The sequence below is a fragment of the Acipenser ruthenus genome, chromosome 11 (assembly GCF_902713425.1).
Source record: "Acipenser ruthenus chromosome 11, fAciRut3.2 maternal haplotype, whole genome shotgun sequence".
Lineage (NCBI taxonomy): Eukaryota > Metazoa > Chordata > Actinopteri > Acipenseriformes > Acipenseridae > Acipenser > Acipenser ruthenus.
Window position 1 is genome coordinate 34,213,995 of NC_081199.1, and position 22,055 is coordinate 34,236,049.

The 22,055-nt window shown below is 37.2% G+C and overlaps 1 protein-coding gene across 3 annotated transcripts in view; it reads left to right on the forward strand.

Annotated features, from left to right (window-relative positions):
- Window positions 1-22,055, forward strand: part of LOC117426847 (activin receptor type-1-like) — a 36,830-nt gene that overhangs the window by 9,379 nt on the left and 5,396 nt on the right. For all 3 annotated transcript variants that reach the window (XM_034044961.3, XM_034044963.3, XM_034044962.3), the window contains exons 2-7: window positions 7,370-7,443; window positions 14,125-14,388; window positions 15,765-15,982; window positions 16,788-16,887; window positions 18,433-18,579; window positions 19,859-20,134. In XM_034044961.3, the coding sequence (XP_033900852.1) occupies window positions 7,374-7,443; window positions 14,125-14,388; window positions 15,765-15,982; window positions 16,788-16,887; window positions 18,433-18,579; window positions 19,859-20,134 (1,075 nt within the window). In that variant the 5' untranslated portion in view covers window positions 7,370-7,373. The remainder of the gene's footprint in view (window positions 1-7,369; window positions 7,444-14,124; window positions 14,389-15,764; window positions 15,983-16,787; window positions 16,888-18,432; window positions 18,580-19,858; window positions 20,135-22,055) is intronic.

Sequence of the window (22,055 nt, forward strand, 5' to 3'; positions counted from 1 at the left end):
TTCAATGTGTGTATGTATTAGAATGGCTTCAGTCACTTAAAACATGCCTGTTGTATCAGAGCACAAAAGACTAAAACACATGGGAGTATTCTAATGTGTGTGGTGTCTTAGCTTTATATAATTTCTACCAAGAGCTTGGATACAGTTTCACCACCATCTGTGAAATGATGCTGCAGTTTCTTAGGCAAGGAAAGATAAAGTATATTATTATAGATGTTCTGAAACACGTTGTTACCATTATGAATGAAAACTACCAGCATTGCTATTTCCCTACAAGAGAAGAGACCGGGAGCCACATCTGCAAACTACTGTAGAAAGAAGCGGATAAGAGTCCATTGAAACATCACAATATTCATAATTATTTAGCTGAATAACGCACCAGCTATGCAATGTACATAGTGTACAGTTCGGTCATTGTATTTTAGTATATACACTTTTTATGTAATTTCTTTATTATGCAAATCTGATTCGCTGGTATACATTGATTGTCGAAGTAGTATATAGATGGCTAAATACTAATTAATTAATTACACTAGGCATTTAAGATGTTCCAAGCTCATCAAACTTATCAGTTTCAACATTGCCAAAGACAGCCCCCATAACCAAGCAGATCATTCCACAAATGTTTCCCAAAGATTGATTGGTTCCAGTAGTTGCAGATGGGCTACAATATGGGAAGGCTTACACTGCCCTCTGATTAGTCTATTGTATGCCTGTAAATTGTGTGTGTGCTTTACTTTTCTGCCGAGCTCCTTGAATTATGCCATTCTGTATTAGCCTCAGATGGCTAGTTGGTTGTTACATTGTGGCAGAGTACTTGTGTGTTGGTATTTCAGGACTTTGATCAGATTAGTGCTCTGGATTTTGTCCACCATAATTGACATCATGAGTGACAGAATAGAGGCCTTTGAAAACAGAAATACCCACATAAGAGCCTTCAAGGAAAGGGTGGTTTGTGCTTTCATGAGGTAAAAAAGAAGCTTTTCATTATGCAGAAACTGTGTTGGGTATGATTTTAGATGTGTTATGAAAAAGCATCCTTTCCATTTTCTTTTTTTTATTATTTTTTTTATTAAGTAGTCGCCAGTTGTCTATCATTTTCTCCCCAATTTGGAATAGCCAGTTATTTTTAGGCTCAACTCACCTCTACCACCCCCTAGCTGACTCGGGAGCGGCGAAGACGAACACACGCTGTCCTCTGAAGTGTGTGCCGTCAGCCAACCTTTTACACACTGCAGGCCCACATGCAACCAACTCCAAACTACAGCATCAGAGGACAACGCAGCTTACAGGCAAGCCCGCAGGCGCCCGGCCAGACCACAGGGGTCGCTGGTGCGCGGTGAGCCGAGGACACCCTGGCCGACCTAAGCCCTCTCCCCCACCGGGCGGCGCTCAACCAATTGTGGGCTGCCCCCTGGGAGCTCCCATCCATGGTCGGCAGTGGAATAGCCTGGACTCGAACCGGCGACGTCCAGGCTATAGGGCGCATTCTGCATTCCACGCGGAGCGCTTGGGAGCCATTCTTTCCATTTTTAACATAATTTCCTAAATATGCTGGTCCCTTTTGAAACAAAGCAATGAGGACAAACAGTCACAACTGAAACCACAGCTTGAATAACCAGATTATTTTGGGACATATTCATTAAGCTTTTGTACAAAGATAGCACATAAACTAAATAGTGACAACAGTTTATTTCTAGCTTTGAAAGGTTTTGCTTCGCATTTGTTTTAGAAAAGAATAAAACTATACTGGACTCATTTGTATTCATTCAAGCCCTTTGTATCTGAAGCGTGGTGAATCATAATCAAGCATTTCTGCCAGACTTGGTTGTTTTCACACTGTTAAGTGCTTGCAGAATGGAAAACATTGTGCCATGTGTAGTTGTGTTTTTCTTGATAATACAGACACTCGAGAGTGATGGCACATCACACAGTGTTTTGTGTGTATACATGATGAAGCCTTGATATCCCTAATAGCCGGCACACATCAAGGACTAGAAGCATAGGATATGGAAAGTGGAAGGAATGACCAATATAGCCCTGTGAGGAAGTTGGGAAAGGAGTGTAATTTAAAACAGGATATTCAGTATTTGTTTGGTTTATTGCTGGAATCAAGTGTCATCTGAAACTAATGAGGAGTGTGTTTAAAAGTCTGATTTCATTAGGCTAAACTGAAAATAACATAACCACCTGAGATTTTTTTTCCAAAACAGGCCTTATTTTTGTCTGCTTCAGTACCACAACCGTTTAGATCAGTTCAATAGATCTCTTTGAGGAATTGCTCATAATTTTAACAAATCATTAAGTATTTTTGCAAATTTTAAACAAACTGTACTGTTACTTGAGTTTTCCACAAATATCTGGTGGCATAGAACCACTTAGAAAACTGTTAATTCCATCTTTAGTTCTCGTCCTTGTTTAGTTCTCTAATTGTTGACGGTGTGATACAGAAGGAAGGGAATCGCAGATAGCTGGATGGGTCAAGATTTAGTCTGGCCAGAAAATGTCATGCCCTTTCATTCTATTGACAGCAAAGTTAATCGACACGGATGGCCCTTGGTCTCACTGCATCTAATTGGATCTGGTGCCAGCAAGGGGTCTAGTAATTTGATAGGATTTATTGTGGTCATCTCAGATAAAGCATTACAGCTACAATATCTTTGATATCCTTTGTAACCCATGTTCTGAAGTTAACACACTGAGAAATGTTTATGATGTCATGGCATGATTTATCCTGTGAGTAATCATGTTGAAAAAAAGAATTATGGATTTGGTAGACACTGTGTGTCCATCTCTTCCTTTTTTCTGTTCTTTAAAACATCTAAGCAGTTGTTAACATGTTACAAAGGTGTAATGGACGTTTTTGAGTTTATGGTGTATTTTCTAAAACTAATATTAAGATGTGCAAATTTTAAGATTATCGGGAAGCTGTGTTTTTTTTTTTTTTTTTTTTTTTTTTTTTTTTTTTTTTTATAACTCATCTGACTAGGTATACCTATGCTAGTCAGCAGTGTATTGATGTAGAGTGGATTTGCATGTGATTGCATTCCTTACATTCTGAAAGTCTACTCTCTTACATGTGGCCCAGGTGATAACATCAACAGCAGGGCACCAGTTGCTGTATTGTAAGGCTGTTATGAGCAGTGATTATCAATGGTCTTGCAAGATCTTCACTTTATCTTGCAAATTATTTTAGGTGGCAACACCACAGCTTTGACTAAACCATTTGAAAGGAAGGAGCTGACTAATAAACATGATTTTACAATTAACCAATACAATCTGCATTGTTTGGCTACAACAAACAGTAAATGATTATCATAGACAGTTATGTATAATATTGATTGAGAGACTGAATTTTGTTTTGAAAATACACACACATCTCTGTACAGCCTATCGGCCAAATGACTTTAGGTGAGAAATGTCAATTTAGCTTTATAGGCTTGCACTTAAATGTACAGTCTATGAACTTTAAATGTAACATTACAGGATTTTGTGAAAGTAACTCCTCTTTAAAAGTGCTGCCGAGTTGGAAAACAGTTCCTGCTTTGTTCAAGAATTTATGCAGCTCTCCATTATTTTTGGCATTTGAAAGGAAATCACAGTTGAGCTTTTGTTTCACAACCATTATGTAATTTTAAAGTTGTCTAATCAATGCTTCACAAAATGTGTTTTTGAAATATGTGTATATTACTCTTCTACTAAAAACTGCTTATTGTTAGATATTATTATTATTATTATTATTATTATTATTATTATTATTATTATTTATTAGGATTATTATCCCTGCGGGATATACCGTTGTGGTGGCGTCCGCATATATCACATTTTAGAGTTTTGCATAGATCTTGAGAAGCGCATATACATTTGTGATGAAACTTGGTTAGGGCCTTTTTTATAAGGACATTATAATGTCTTGTGGCTAGTTATTTAACATTGCTGTTAAACATTTTCCTTATCTGGTATTCCATTAAACCTGAATTAAAACTTTTTTTTTCTATTTAGCCTAAATAAACTTTTACAGTCATTTTGAAAACTGAACCATGACCTAGTCTTTTGAGAGTGAACCTATATTAGATAAAATATGGTATAGCATTTTCTTTGATCGTAAGCCAGACATGCCTAAATGGGTTTGTGTCTGCTCATGTTTGTGGCCCTCTGATAACACTACAAACACCAAGACAATAGAGGGCCTGGCTCATGTGCAATGCTTTAGCAGGAGCAAAGCTGTGGGAGCCAGCTGGGATGCATACTGGTAAAAGGGTGTAACCTGCCTTGGGATATATCTGCAGATTGGCTCAATATGTGTTTTTTATTTTACTGATAAAAAAGCCAATCACTCTTCAAGAAAGAACTTTAGTCCGTTATCAGTAGCTTTAATCTTATATTTCTAAATTCAATTAAAGACCCTTTGTTTTAGCATTTAAGATGGACTTTTAAATGAAACCTAAGACTTGTGGGCCAGCAGCGGAGTTATCCATTACTAGGTTGTAGGGGCTGAAGTGCTTATTGGGGTGCAAGTCTCAAGTGACATAAAATGTCAATGGAAAATAGCAGAGCTGCTTGTGTCTGCTCTCGCAGACCAGATTCCTGGAACTGTGCCACTTTTTTTTTTTTTCTTTTTTTCTTCTAGCCGTGGCAGTGGGGGGACACACTGTTAATTTCTCTGGACAGTTCCACCGTCAATTAGTTGCTCAACAAAAAGTTTTCCGTCAATGTACTATACATTAAGGGGGGGGGGGGGGGGGTGCTGCTCTTTTTTATTTGTTCATAAAGTGTTGGTTTTAGCAGAGTGTTTTAGGCTACAGCAAAAACAGTACTTTAAACAAAATGGCAACCAGAAAGAACTGCCTGACATCCCTTTCAAAAAATGTTGGCTGCATTTCAGCACTCTAAACAGAATGTTGGCTTGAGTTAGATAATATAATATGAGGAAACAGATCTGCCTAGGAATACTTGCAGATCGCTGCAGCATCATTCCAGTACTCCAGTAATATTCTGCTGAATATGAATTAATGCAGGCTTCCCCAGATTTGCTTCTGTGGTTTTTATATATTGAAAGAATGAACAATGCATATTCTCAATATTCTATATTCTCTTGTGTCTGTGTGTGTCTCTCTATATATATATATATATATATATATATATATATATATATATATATATATATATATATATATATATATAACATAATATAGTACTGTGCAAAAGTTTTAGGCAGGTGTGAAAAAATGCTGTAAAGTAAGAATGCTTTTAAAAATAGACATGTTAATAGTTTATATTTATCAATCAACTAAATGCAAAGTGAGTGAACAGAAGAAAAATCTAAATCAAATCCATATTTGGTGTGACCACCCTTTGCCTTCAAAACAGCATTGTATTCATTGAACTATTGTACAGCACTAGAATTTTTTTTAAATTATTATTTATGTGCATAATATTCACCTTTTAAATAAAAATACATAAATAAAAAAAAATGATAGGACTTTTTTTCCTTTTACCCCAGCAACCATATTTAGTTCACTCTAAGCATTTGAGCCTACATGTCACTGGAGTACAGAATTAGAATTGTAAATAGGCTATTGTAGCTAAATGTTTCAGTATTACCCCAATCAAACTTTGTTTTAAGGCAAACTGAGCCACTGGAATTTATCACATGCCTATAAGTCAAGCCATGTCATGCCTCATGGCACGTCATTACTTTACAGAAACCTACCCCCTGTTTAAAGAAGCACCATCTGTCACCACGAGTAGTAAGTACTCTAATAATGGGTGCAAACCGTTTTAAGAATTGGTGTTAAACTGTTAAGAAAGTTTAGCCCTTATCAAGGATATATATATATATATATATATATATATATATATATATATATATAATACATATTTTATAGAATTTATTAAATGTGTACTGGCTCCAGAATTTAATAGCGCTAGAATGCTATAGCTCCAAATTTGCACACCTGTAATATTCAGCATTAGCTATATATAAAGCTTGATTATCATGAAACTGTTCTAGACTGCTTTTGGTTTCTTTAATAATTCAGAAAAATTTCATGCGTACTTAACATTTTTCCTCCCTCCAATTTTTTTTTTTTTTTTAAATAACTCCTGAGTTACTGCTTTGTCAAAATGGCCGAACTGCAAAGCCAGCTATACCTGAAACCATTTTTTTCTGCTCACGTACTCAACCCAGATTATAACCTATTCATCTGATTAAAAAATAATTGGATCATGTAATAATAAATAATCTATGACAATAATGTTTAAAGTGCAAATCTGTTGACCGTGTGAGGACATTGAGCATTGGAGTATATAGTGCTACATGGATAAACATTTGTACCTGACCCAGCAGCCTTTCTTGCTTGATAACTGCGGCCCTTTTTGCAAGAATGCCTGCCTTCACAAATTGAAAATAAATTTAAAAATCTCCAGTGCCTATATTGGTGTGGGTTTTGCCCTTCTGTCTCAATCTGTCCTCCCCCACTCTTTCTATTTTTTTCCTTCTGGCAGCCTCCTCTGCTCCACTTCTCTTTATCATGCTGAGCCTCTCCTCCTCCTGAGTCAGTCTGTCTGTTCCCCTTCCTGTCTGCCCTGGCTGTGTCTGTCACAGACACTGTACCAGCCAATAGGATAATGGGGTCTTCCTGCTGCTAACCACTCAGCTAGTTACTGGTTACCATGGCAACAGTAAGAAGACCCCCTGGTACAGTAAATGTGAATTTTAGACCTACAGCAGTATCATTTTTGAGTACTATGCAAACGCCATGCACAGCACAAAGCAGGGCAAAAAGCAGCAGGAATAATGATTAAGCTAAATTATCATTTAACTGTTGAACTGTGTCTAAAAAACACTGTCATAGTTTAAAAATAGTAACCTTAAATCTTTCTCTTCATGAAACAAAAATGCAATACCTTAGTAATAGTAATTTCTTCCACTCCACTCCCCTTTGTGTGGACAAGATAATAATAAACAATTATTATTCCTTGCATAGATACAAAGTCCAAAGTTAACCACAGTGAGGTGTTTCCTGTGTTGCAGGGTTATACAAAAACATTTGGAGGCCCTGAAACCCAGCAAAGGACCCAAATCCAGGCCATCCTAAAAAAGTATGGGGAAGGCTAAAGTGATGGGGACATGCCAGCCCTGAATAAAATGGCACCCCTAATTTGGTCAGCCATACACCGACAATCCAGTGGAAGGTCTATGTTTTAGAGCACAGCTAGCTGGTTACTCCGCGTAGCCCCTCAAGCAATAAATATTCCTCCATTAAATGCTTATGAAATGGGACAGCTACAGTAACTCTGAAATGTCAGGAAAAGTTCTGTTGTTAATTTACCCATTAAAGTCTCTATTATGTTTTCTGTCTTGCAGTTCTATGATGGTAGATGGAGTCATGATTCTCTCTGTCTTGGTGATGTTGGTCTTGCCCTCTTCCAGCATGGAAGGTAAGGAAACATGTGGTTTATCCTAACTCCCTGTGTTCTATGGGAATTATATCAGAAAAGTACCAAGCAAGGATTGTGTGTTTTACATGAAGGACTAATCGAATATTAATGTGAGCTTTAGTCATTTGTGCTTTTGCACATTCTGTGTTGATAAGTTTGATTGAATTGTGTCATAGACCAGTGTCAGATTTCACACTTACTTCTTTTATTGCTCTGAGCACACTCTTAAACTCAGGGGAGACGTTTAAGGAGGATAGAGACGTTTTGGACTCCTGTAGTGGATTGTTCGTGCACGTGCAACGTATCCAGACAACTTTTAATAATCACAGACTCGGTTAATTTGAAGTTTTAACGAATCAGAGCAGTAGTAGTGCTTCTTCTGTTTATTAAATGCTTAAAATGGATTGGGTGGTTCCAAGCAATAGGTAGTCTGGGCGATTCCAGTGCCTTTACAGGTTTTACAGCAGTAATACTTCAACACAGTAATACAGGTATAGTTATCACATACCCAGCCTTTATGCTAGACATGCAAACCGCTAAATCGCCCACTGCTAAATCCTAAAACTTCCAATATATCACTCTCCAAAGCTAAAATGTAAATCCTATACCTTATAGCAGTGCATCAATATAAATTAGATATAAATTCATAATTGTTCTTACCTTCCACTATATGGATGTGTAGTTGTAGAATACAACATCAAAACAAGAGCTTTCTTTAAAGGCAGTCTTCTGAATATGACCAAACAGCAACCAGCTTTTTCAGAGATCCTCAGATCAAGCCAAGTTATACTTGACTGGGGTTTTACCTTGGCTTTTATAGAGTTTTTTTCTCTGTTTTAATACATCAGAAGACCCAATTAAATCTAATTTGCTCTGTTTTGACAGCTCTTATCTTTGTGTGAATAATATATCTAAAAAATACAGGTGACTCCCTTTTCAAAATGAATTGAATGGGAGCTCATGGTTCACTATCTTCCACCCCTCATGTATATTAGAGAGGTGTTTTTAATATGTAACACCAGCTCTATTTGATTTATATTAACCTGGGTCAAAAATATATGTCCCTCTTAGCAGCATATTATGTTACCTTTTCAGTGTGTTGTCAATGGGCCAGTTTAACTTCATATACCCATGTGTGGGTATATTGGACAAAGACTGTAGGAGATTATCATAAGCCTTTGAATAAAACCACTAAGCATACAGTGGCCAGTCCAGTTATTTTCATTAAATTCAGGCTATTATTATTATTATTATTATTATTATTATTATTATTATTATTATTATTTATTTCTTAGCAGACACCCTTATCCAGGGCGACCTTACAGTTGTTACAAGATATCACATTATACATTATTTTACATTATACAGATCTCACATTATTTTTTATATACAATTTTACATACAATTACCCATTTATACAGTTGGGTTTTTTACTGGTGCAATCTAGGTAAAGTACTTTGCTCAAGGGTACAGCAGCAGTGTCCCCAACCTGGGATTGAACCCATGACCCTCCGGTCAAGATTCCAGAGCCCTAACCACTACTCCACATTGCTGCCCATAATGAACATGTTAAATGTAATAGTCTCATTAACTGTACCATGCTTGGACTAAGCCTGACCTCTCTGTTTCTAAAAAATCTCCTGCGCAAGCAGGTTTCATATACACTGTTTACCTTTTCAGGCTAGTTTTTTACTTAACCCTTTGCGGTCCTATGTCGGACCAGGTCCGACATTACAATTTTCCCTTTCCAGTCCGATGTCACTCCGGAAAAAGCAGAGAAAACCATTCAGTGGCCGAGTGAGACCGATAGGAGCCGAGAGAAGCCGAAAAAAAAGGGGGCGGATCTGAGCAATACACATAGCCCCGGCACCACAGAGATAACATGGACATAAACAAACAAGATAGCTGCTGCTGCATCCAGCGCTCAAAGAATATCACAGACATTTGCAGAGCTTTTTGAGATGTTATAGTAATAAAATAATGACTTGGATCACATTATTGAGGAGTTTGGTGATGAAACGAGTGATCAGGAGATGATTTATCAGTATGCATGACTATGAAGAGGTATGTGAAAAATACAGCGAACAAGGGGTGGGGAGAGGCTGGAGATGCAGTACTGATCCTGTTGATATGCAGTGCCTTTTAAACCTGTTTTACTATGAAAAAAGTACTACATGTGTAAAATAAACAGCGCATGTGAAAATAAATTGGACATGACATGCCTGAGATGCGCTGAATAAATGGACCGCTAAGGGTTAATATGAATCTCTACTGTAAGCACTTTTCCAAATTCACAGCATGAAGTCATTTTTGGCCGGATTCAAGAGACGCTTCTGACCGGTATCTTTTCAGATAATAAAAAACTTGCATCCTAATTTTTGTAACTAAGCTCTCATTATTTTCTTAATATAATGAGGTAAATACTCCTGTCTTTCTCCAAGTACCTTCCGTTGGTTATCATTCAAGGTCGGCAAATCCCGCTTTCAAGAGCCAACACCGAATCCTGCTTTGAGGTGCCAAAGACTTAAGCCTTATCTTTTGAAGGTCGAATGCCCTTCCAGAATTATATTGTGTGTCTGAGACAAACTTTTAATTCTTTCACTTTTAAACTCTACAGGTTTCCCTGTAAATAAATACATCAGTATATTACTGCAGTAAAACTTAAATAAATGCAACACTGTGGCCTTTTTAGTTTTAAATGTAACTCTGTCCAACAGTTGTTGTGTTTTTGTTTGTTTGTTTTGTTTTTTTGTAATACAAAAGCCTCTGTATTTTTGGCTCACAAACATCATCCCAATTAAAATCACTACCTTTCTGATAAGAACTGATACTGTAGACACATTTTCTAATTTAAATGAAATGCTCTCTTTGGTTGCCAAGTTTTCATTAATTTCTTTAATATAATGAAGAGAACAGACATTACCCCATATACTCCCTTATTCTGGTACCCAAAGGTATTTTGGTAGTTAATTTTGCTCTTCATAGAAAGGCCTTGGATTCAAAACTGCTGATAGCCAAAGCGAGACTTATTGGTAGTCAAAAAAGCACTTTCCATGCCCAGCACCGCTCTGCTACAAGCAGGTAAAGAAGAGGTCACAAAATTAGTGTTAGAACTATTATAGAATACCTTTGTTTAGCTTTCTACTACTTTCAGATCAAGATTACTTATTTTCTAAATAAGAAACTTGACTGAATCAATTAAACTCTAGGCTTGTTAATATTGAGAAATATAACAGCATTATTAAGACTTCTGTTATTACTATTTTATTACACTAAAGCCCCAAACAGGCAAAAAACACTTGTTAGTTCAAATATGATGTTTCTATTTAATTCAAACATATTTTTTCTCTTCATTTCATTCTGTTCCTTATTAGATCAAAATACTTTTTAAAACCACTGTGCTTAGTTGCAATAAAATCAAATAGGTATAACATAGCTTTTTTTAGTTTTAAACATTTGTTCTGTCAGAAAGGGTTACTTTTTCTTTTTGTTAATTTTCAATACCTAGCCTCTGTGTTTAGTTCCCCCAGATGCCTGCTTCTGCCAAAGTTACAGGCTTCCACGCGTGATAGTCTTTATTAATTTAAAGATAGGGGACACAAACAAGTTTTTTTTCTAACATTAACACTTGTTCAGTTTCCTTAGTTCAAATCCTTGTAACCTGTTCATAATTTGCTGCAATATTAATTATGCTGGTTTTATATTCTTTTAAAATACATTACAGTCATTACAATATTTGTTGCAGTTTCACAAATGTTAAGTTTGTATCCCAAAGATCAGCCTGCTTCTAGTAGCTGTGACAGTCTTGGGTTGAGGAGGCTGTGTGGTCCAGTGGTTAAAGAAAAGGGCTTGTAACCAGGAGGTCCCCGGTTCAAATCCCATCTCAGCCACTGACTCACTGTGTGACCCTGAGCAAGTCACATAACCTCCTTGTGCTCCGTCTTTCGGGTGAGACGTATTTGTAAGTGACTCTGCAGCTGATGCATAGTTCACACACCCTAGTCTCTGTAGGTCACCTTGGATAAAGGCGTCTGCTAAAATAAATAACACTGGGTCAGTTTCTGCTCTCGGTGAGTCTGTCAAAGCCACCACAGGTGTGGGTGACAGGCAAAACACTTAAATCTTGTTAGCTGGGCTCCCATCTCTGCATTCTCATTCCCATCAGTGGGAAGACTTCAAATAAATTAAGCTGTTTCTATCAAAGAGCCATCCATCTCTGCCGCATACACCTTTCACTCAAGAAAGGTGCTGCAACTTGTACAAGGGAAGACAGGTTTTAGGGTCACTCGTGACACCAGGGAATTAATTCAAGTCATAAAGCAGTGCATTGTTGTCATTGTTGTGTATTTCGCTTTGGTAGCCTATCACTTACAAGGAGAGCGGGATAAATCAGAACACATCACTATGTCTGCATTTTTCTCAAGCAATCTGTTGGGGGTGGTGGGGAAGGCTGGTTCTATTGTATTTCAAATACTTATTAACTGGAGGAGCCTTTCTGCAGCATATACTGTCTATACCTTCACTATCAAGACCCCTATCATACTGAGCCAGTGTATTTTTAATGTTTCCTGTGCATGTCACATCAGGGATAAATAGTGATTGGGTAAATCAGGGGATCAATAATGGTACTGTTAATTTCTGTTTTGCTCTGTTTTTACAAAAAATTATAATCCTTCCCCTCCTTAATTTAAATGAAAGCATCTTTCTTTTAAAGTTGTACATTTGTTGCTTGTAAAACCTGTCATTATGCTTTTGTGAACGACAGCCACAAAACTGGTGCATCTCTGCAAAAAGCACAGGTGTATCTTCCTTTCAACTGGTGACATGAAAGGAATGTATTATATAGTAAAGTAAGTAGAGAGAGTTAATATGTTACAATGTTAAAACATATCCAGACCACTAGAGAAAGCTACCACGCTGTATATCCTATTGTATAAACTAAATCTGTGGAGAATGGTATAGATGTGTGAATGTGAGAGTCAGTTGGTACAGGACAAACACTTGCGGGGTCGGGTTGCAGCAGTGTTGAGTAGTGGTTAGGGCTCTGGACTCTTGACCGGAGGGTCATCTGTTCAATCCCAGGTGGGGGACACTGCTGCTGTACCCTTGAGCAAGGTACTTTAACTAGATTGCTCCAGTTAAAACCCAACTGTATAAATGGCTAATTGTATGTAAAAATAATGTGTAAAAAAAAAAAAAATGTAATTGTATGTAAAAATAATGTGATATCTTGTAACAATTGTAAGTCACCCTGGATAAGGGCGTCTGCTAAGAAATAAATAATAATAATTAAAGCTTGTTGGGTCGTGGGTAAGAAGGCGGTGCTGCAGTGGTTTGTGGGTTCGGGTCGGGTCTTGTAGAAACAGGTCCGGGTCAGAAGCGGGTCGTAAAAATCGGACTCGCTCAGGACTCTGAACTGGAGTCCTCAGAGTTTGACTGAGTGCCGTCTTCATGTTAAGCTTCATACTTTTAAGCTTTCTCACCGAATCTGTGACAACTGTGGGAGCCTGTGTAATCAGTCACTCTCCCCAGTGCTACTTTGTGTCTTACAGCCTCCGCGTCGCACCTTATTTGTTTAGTTCTTTCAAAGTGTAGCATCTTTTTTAGTACCCGCATTCCTTTAAATACCAACTCTGGTTGGCAAGTTTTTATTTGGCACATAGTCTTTCATTTTGATTCAGACCACATTTTATTCGTTTTTCTTCAGTGCCTTAGAGCAGTGGTTCATAACTGCAAATCCGGGGTTTTGTTTCTAACAAGAAATTGGATATTTCCCAGATCCTCTCTTGTCCCCATTGCCTAATTTGGATTGTGGTCCAATTTGGTGGGGGCTAAGACAAGAATGAGGCCTTTGACAAAAGTAGATCCAGTAATTTAACCCTTTTGCGGTCCATTTATTCAGCGTCTGTCAAGTGCGTCGAGTCCAGTTTATTTTCACACAAGCTGTTTATTTTACACACGCTGTTTTAAAAGTAATTTTATTCACAGTAAAACAGGTTTAAAAGACACTGCATATCAACAGGACACTCAGTACTGCATCTCCAGCCCTTCCCCACTCCCTGTTCGCTGTATTTCACATATCTCTTCATAGTAGTGCATACTGATAAATCCTCTCCTGATCACTCGTTTTATCACTAAACTCCTCAATAATGCTATCCAAGTCATTATTTTATTACTATAACATCTCAAAAAGCTTGGCAAATGTCCACGATTTTCTTTGAGCGTTGGATGCGGAAGCAGCTACCTTGTTTGTTTATGTCCATGTTATGTCTGTGGTTAAGGGACTATGTGTATTGCTCAGATCCACCTCATTTTTTTTCGGCTTCTATTGGCCTCACTCGGCCATTGAAAGCTTTTCTCTGTAATGTCGGACCTGGTCTGAAATAGGACCACAAAGGGTTTAAATCTGCACTGCTTTCTAGTCCAAATAAGAATGTATACAGTATAGTAGAACCTCTATGTTTTTAGAGGCTTTGTGCATCATTGGACTGAAGTACAGTTTGGTCAGTTAAACAATGTTCTAGAGTTCTTTTTTTTTTTCTTTTTTTTTTTTGAAGACCAGGAAAGCTCCACAGTATTAATGCTGGACAAAGAATATGCCTTTCCCCATTTTAATTTGTGTACGTCATTTAAAGAATAGTTTGAGGTTTCCTTAAACTTATTTGTTTGTGGTTTCCACAGAAGAAGAATTGAAGGTAAACACAAAACCCTATGAGTGTGTTTGTGAGGGAATGTCCTGTGGGAACAGGGATCGCTGCTTTGGCCAGCAGTGTTTTTCCTCACTCAGTATAAACGATGGCACTTGGGTATACCAGAAAGGCTGCTTTCAGGTTTACGAACAGGGAAAGATGACCTGCAAAACCCCTCATTCCACGGAACAGGCTGTGGAGTGCTGTCAAGGGACTTTGTGTAACCTAAACATCACAGCACAACTGCCCCTAAAAGGTAAGACATTTCTCTAAATGGAAATAACTTTATTTTTATTATGGATCACTGTTATTTGTAGCATGTATATTGTTTGTCCTGACTCATCACAATGATTTTTGGTCAATAATGTTGACAGCACAAGAGTTTAAATAGATTGTAGCATGACATTGCACAGCACAATATATAAATCATGTTTAGATATGAATAATGTTTTATCAAACGAGAAATAAATGTTTGATATTTTGTTTTATTGGAATATGTACACTTTTAAGACTGCACTGCAGCAGCAGGTTAGCATGAACTCTGATTTTTGGTTGCCATTTTGGTCATGTGACTTTTTGTTTCCACAGGATAAAGACCAAATGCTTGGCGCACAGGTGTATGCTATGATTAGCTAAATTGGATGGTGGCTATCATTCAGTACAAATTAGGCACATTGAAGAATCAAATCTCTGGTCATATCAATAACAGAGACTACTGGCTTAGTGACATTGTCTTTAAATTTGAAAAACAGCTTTATCCCTTGATTGTCTCGGTTACCAAAAAATTGACCACTTTTTGCAACTTTTTTTTTAACCTCTCGCCAAAAGTTGTGCTTTTAAATGTATTTCCTTGAAACCATTCAAAGAGTATCCATAGTGCCTTATGTAAAGAAGAACTTGTGGGGTGGGCGTAGGGATGGGAATATTCAAGATATATAAACACAGTTTAATCTAGTGGCAGCTTGTTATGATGCGAGGCCCAGATTTGGCTCATTTCGGAAGATCAGAATAGTCACATCCAGCTTTGAGCATTTACAAATGGTAAAAGAAATGCAGGCCAGGCTTTTTATTTTTGTTTCGGGATATATCTTGATTTTTGTTTTGAAAAGAACAACTTCCTTCACTCAAGGACAGGATGTAAAGCTCTGTAAAGACCCTTTCACACTGGCACTCCTACCCGGGTTCTGGCTATCCGGGTCATAATCCTGTGTTGTGTGAAACTTCGTACCTGGGTCGACATGCTTTGACCCGGGTTGAGTGAGACAAAATGCATGACGGCCGTTTGTAAGCCGATGAAAAAAAATAAATAAATACAGCCACGCCTGCTTAAAGGTTTCACTTCCGCAAGGAACATTTCTGTTTATTCTGTTTAGACACATTTTTGTTTATTTGAGACATACCATGAGCCAGATTACAACAGGGACGAAGAACCATTTGTTTAATCCAGAGAAGCTTGGATGGAAGCATCTGTAACAGGCTGCTTCTGGGGCATTGACATTCCCCTTCAGTGTACTTGTACTTAGAACTGGGCAGTCATCCACTATAAATTCCTTATTTTGTCAACTGTCTTAGTTATATATACACACAACTGCTTTTGAAATTCACCCCATTTATTTTATTTTTTTTTTAAAGGAAAACCTCGACAAGGCGAAGCTCAGCGTTACAGTGTGACAACGCTGGCAATCGTTGTTGTGGCCCCTGTCATAGTGCTGATAGTCCTATCTGTGATTGCTGTCCTGAGCTTCAGATCAATCCACCACAATCAGATGGAGAGGCTAAATGCACGAGATGCTGAGTACGGGACGATAGATGGATTGATAGCCTCAAACGTTGGGGAGAGCACTTTGGCAGTAAGTGAAGCCAGCTTTGTAAACTAAGATTCTAATTTTAAATGATATAAATTGTTATATATTGCATGCATGTTTTTTTACAAAACAGAAGGCGTGTCTTTTCCTAGAATGCTTGCATTGCTACATTCTGTTTTGATACAGCTGTCAATGGAATCCAGATTATCCTAAGCGCTTGCCATTTCAAGCTGGTATTTAAGTATGTCTGTACCTCATAAAACTGAAGAGAACTTGGCACTGGTTTTAAAGGCAGTATTAGTAGCAGTCCCTGTAATAACTACTAAAAAGAAAGTGTATTCAGTTTTTACCAAAGCACACTTTCACCACGGAAATGAAGCAAAGATTTCTAGATCAGATTTAATTTAACAGGCTCTGTTTTGCCTTAAATCAGGTTTGGTTTGTGATTATCTAAAACTTTGGAATTTGATAATTGTACCAAAAATATCTTTAGTCTTTTATGGGTTTTGAAGTCATTAATACTGTTCTATAAATCTGTATTGCTGTCATGTGGCAAACAGATGTTTATCTAAAAATCTGTCTGTTGTAAACAGCATTTTTTTTTTTTAAAATCAGAAGATAACCAGCACCCTCTTGTGGATTCCTGAAGCATTTGCTGTGAATAAATAGGCTGTAAAATTCACCATTTACTTCAATGTAGTACATTGGAAATGAAAATAATTGATAGTTTAGAAATATGGAATTATAATAAAATGCTTTATCTTGGCAGCCCACCACATATAATTTAAAATTAAGATATGTGTGTGTTATATATAGTGCCACTGATTTCTGTTTGTTTGTCTTTACATAGGATTTGTTGGACCATTCCTGTACATCAGGCAGTGGATCTGGTCTTCCTTTCCTGGTTCAAAGGACAGTAGCTCGGCAGATTACTCTAAATGAGTGTGTGGGTCAGTATTCTGGGAATATTGCTACAATACTGTTATCAGGATTACAAAATATGTAGTTAGTTTATTAAGAATAATCTTTTTGGTTGTAATCTTATCTGGAACTTGCAGTGACTCAAAATAATGCATTAAGGTATAAAGATGGCAATTGCTTTAGTTGATCTAATATTGTTTCATTTTATATAATATGCATGTGCGTGCTAAGGAGTGATGCATGAAAAAACAAAACAAATGGATGAGCAATCAACTATATGATATAAGCACTGTCTTCCTATTATGTTTCTGTTGAATAAACCTATACTTCAGTGTAGGATAGGGATTAAAGAGATTTGATTTGCTCTTGTACTAACACCAAAATAAACAAAGCAGTACGTAAAAATAACAGTATCGTAAACTTTTTTTTTTTTAATGCCGAACTGGACATATAGCAACATATTTGTCTTGGTCATCTTATTCTGGCAACAACATGTGTTGATTTCTTTTTTATATAGAGATTACAAAAACATGCACAAATTGAATTACAAACTCACATCTGCAAGGCTAAATATTATAAGTAAATATTGCAACATACTAGAATCTTTGACCCATAATTCCTCAAATCTCCGTCCCTGTAGGTCCAATAAAATGAATTGCCACAGATGGCATCTGATTACATTTTGAATGTCAGTTGGGTTTGTTAGAAGCAAAGGGGAGTGAAAGGGTTTTTCTTTAGGGTGGTAAATACACTCTGAAGTCCACCTCTCCTAAGAAAACACATTTAATAAGTAATAAATCACACTGCGCTTTCCAGATCAGTACTAGGAGATTGGGAGAAGGTTTCAACAGAGTGTAAACAACCTGGGTGTGCCAAAGTTCATTTTGTTTTCTGTACTTTAGATGTTCCCCATAAAGATTTGCTTGCTGATTTTATTAAAAACTGTTCCACAGGTCCAAGATAATCCTATAAACTACTTACTGGTTAGCAAGCAAAAATGGTTTTGATTCCGGTTTATAATCCCCACTGATGACCTGTTTGTTTTTTGTTATTTAATTTTTTTTTAATTGTATAGCCTTTTTGAGTTCAAGGATACAGAAGAGCAAGTCCCATGTGAATCGTTCCTCCTCATCTGTGTTGCCTGTGATTGGACCCAGACAATCTTGTACAATTCCTACATTTTCTAACTCTGCAGCAACCAATTGGAAAAACAGGTTGCTGAATATGAAATTTAGTCACGTCCAGTTGAATTTATTGTCCTTTTAATATTTATAGTAATGTAAAAATGGTTTAAATTTCATTCAGTTTTAAGGAAACACTTAAATGACCTCCCACTGCTTTTTTTGGAATCACAGAACCCCCCTGTTTGCAATGCTAACTTGGCTGGGTTCTGTTGGCAAGACCCAATAGCTCTCCAGGCAACTTGCTCAATTATCAAAATGATAAACCGCTTGAATAAAAGCTCCCACACCCAGTCCGCATGTATACAACTAAATGTCATGCCAGGTAAATTCAGAGAAGTTTAACAGATGTATGCGCACAGGTTTTTTAAAAATTTTTGTATTGATTTATAGGAAAAGGCCGCTATGGAGAAGTCTGGAGAGGACAGTGGCAAGGAGAAAATGTGGCAGTGAAGATTTTCTCCTCCAGAGATGAAAAGTCCTGGTTTCGAGAGACTGAAATCTACAACACTGTGCTGCTGAGGCATGAAAACATACTGGGTAATGTGGCAAAGTGGTTTGCAGTGCACATGTCTAGGGGTGATGCAGCGCTCAAGACAAGGACAAAAACAAAAGTACTGGTGAAGTGATGGTTTATTTATGTGTAATTCACAGTCTGATGACAACAGTAAACCGTAAATGATAACCGGCAATACACAGCGTGGTGTATTGCTCTGTTTAATCCATGGGTTGAGTCCCGAAATAATAATAGTCCTGATATTTAATCATCCACAATAAACACAAACACGATCACAAGTCTATAGTGAGTGCTGTAGTGCTCGTGGTGCAAATACAATTAATCGTGTATTATACAATTAAACAATTAGTGCAGTGTTGTCAGGGTTTGTGCTGGCCTGTAGCGACATCTCTGAATGGTATTAGCCGTCTAATAACAACAAACAAGCATTTTTATACACGACAAAACACTCACGATAACAATACGGGTTATCCTTTCGGTTCAGCATTAACCATAACAAAGGAACAGATCACCTCGCTACGTCCCTTTATATACCGTCAATCACGCCCCCTTGGTTAACGATTGCAAGCGCTCCTCCAATCCGCGGCTGCCACATTGTTTCCCTTCCGGGTCGATGATTTAGTGTACCGTAGCTCCGGCCCTTTCTAGATGGCCGACTACCGCCTAACCCTGGGAATGAATTGTCTGGGCATCCAGTCCAGGGCACTGCTCCCTTTATACAGTGGCCTCATAGGTCGGGAGGGAGTATTATCACAAACAGGTAAGTATACTGTTTGGGCAGTTCAGCAGTGGGATTCTAACCCTGCCTAAACCTTACTGAACCTACTAATTGTCAGTACTTCATGGAATTGTTCATCCTGAGTAGCCCAGTCACTAGCTAGTATACTGTGTCTTCAGATGTCTAATTTTAATCAGTTTTAGGGTGCAACAAATATATTAATACTTTGTACTTGGGAACAAATGATCACATAAGTCATTTTACCAAAATATGATACAGATCCATGAACCAAATATCGTTTCGTATCATAAAAAATTTATTTTTTGTTTACGACTGTACGTCGCCCTGGATAAGGGCGTCTGCTATGAAATAAATAATAATAATAATATACGTAATATAATATAAGTTTAAATACATATGAAATTATCCAGAGCTATACATACATAGCCCGAATAGAATTGTATTCCACTTCTTTTGCATGGGCTGCTCATAATGTAGCTGCAATTCTGGTAAGTTTTTGTGATACTCTGGCAGTTGCTTGTTCTACAGAATTTAGTAAGCTTCTGTTCACGTGTGATTTCCAGGTTTTATTGCTTCGGATATGACTTCAAGAAACTCCAGTACACAGCTGTGGCTCATAACACACTACCACGAAATGGGCTCCCTGTATGATTACCTGCAGCTGACCACGCTGGACACGGTGGGCTGTCTGCGCATAGCCCTGTCCATATCCAGTGGCTTGGCACATCTGCATGTAGAGATCTTCGGAACCCAAGGAAAGCCTGCCATTGCACACCGGGACTTAAAAAGCAAAAACATCCTGGTTAACAAGACTGGGCAGTGCTGTATAGCAGACTTAGGTGAGTGTTTTCTGTTCCATCTTCCATAATGATAATATTGATAAGCAAAGAATGGGCAAAGCAATACTTGGTCAAATCTTCCCTCTCTGTTCGGTGTTCAATAGGTGTTTGTGCTATGGTTATTTCTGTTTATTATCAGACTGGTACTGCAATTGCAAAATGTTGAGAGCCAGGTTTTGCTACGGTGCAAAGTGTTCTCCTCCTTTTTTATGTTTAGTGAATCAAAGAATTTTAATATATCCTGAGTGATTTCATTAAAAGAAAAAGCTCTCAGAAAAGCCCTTTATGTCTAAATGTTTACCAGGGAAGTAAATACAAATGCATTAAGGAGCCCTTTCAATCTGAACAAGCTGCTTCAGAGCTTTTAGCTTCATTGAGTCTGATTTCTCCAAACTGTTGTTCACAGAATTTGTTTTCAGAAAGTGTAAATGCAAAGGATACTAGATTTTTTTTTTTTTTTTTTTTAAGAACTCGTCATTTTCTCTGAAAATCATCAAAGCAAAATTAAAAAATAAATGGTTAATGATTAATTTTGGTGGTTCATTAAAAAAAAAAACAGTTTTTAAATAAATAAAATACATCAATCATTATGTAGAGAGCTCTGGACCTGTAATGTAATATTTTGTTTATTCACCAGAGGGCAGTAAATTATGGAGGATAATTCGTGCCAAAAAAGAAAAAGAATGAAATAGATAGATAAATAAATAAATAAATCGAAATACATTACATTACGTTTATTTATTTATTTATTTATTTATTTATTTATTTTTCATTTTGGCACAATCTTTTCACTCTAGTATTTCTCATTGAGTGTCAATCATACTGGGGAAGGCCGGATCACTGCCTCTGGTGAGTTTGATTATCTACTAACTGGTCTGCTGGTTAGTCAGCGTAGAATCAAACTGACGACTGAAGAAACCATTCAAATTAACATCCTCTAAAAGAGATTGCTAAATAGGTGAACATTTAACTAATTTTAAATAAAATAAGTAATAAAAACAGTTAAAAGGACTGTAAATTCCACAACTGCATAGCGAAGCAACGGACTTCCTGCAACAGGAACCAAGTTTCTATACCACAAGTCCCGCCCCTGTTTCTGTGGCACTAGTATAAATAAATAATGAAATAAATAAATAAAAACCTAAATAAATAAATAAATAACTAAATAAATAAATCGAAATACATAAACATTTTATTTTTATTTTTTTATTTCGTATTTTATTTATTTCGTTATTTTCTTTTTCTTTTTCTGATTTTCATAGAATTAAATACAAATGTGATTTTTGGCTTGTTTCACCATCAGAGTTGTGTAGGGTGTAAGAATGTTACATACATGTCGTTTATGTATATGTATTTATTTTTTGTTGCCCAACCATATGACCTGCTCCCACAGTGACCCACTAAAATATAAACTGCACAATGACGTACTACATAGCGTTTCTATATAACGTTGCTCACACAGATTGCAGATGATAACTGATCGAAAGACCGATCATATTTGAATTCACAATCTCGCAATATAGGAACAAGCCCCTGGTTGTTATCTGAGCAAAAAAAATTGTTTTATTTCAAATTAGTTCAGTGTTCACCTATTTAGCAGCCTCGTTTTGAGGATGTTCATTTGAATGGTTTCTTCAGCCGTCAGTTCTTGATTCTATGCCGACCAGCAGACCAGTTAGTAGATAATCGAACTCACCAGCGAGAGTGTCCCGCCCTTTCAGTATGATTGATGCTCAATGAGAAGAGGAGGGGGGTTGGGAACAACCTGTGCTTTGTTTTAAAACTAAAATCTTCCTAGTAAAATTGCCCGTATTTGCTTTGAAATCTGCCTCACGTTAGTCTCGGTACTCTTTTGGTACGGTAATTGAGCCTTCTCCATGACCAGCACGCCACTTATAGGAACACCTATCTGGTTGCATTG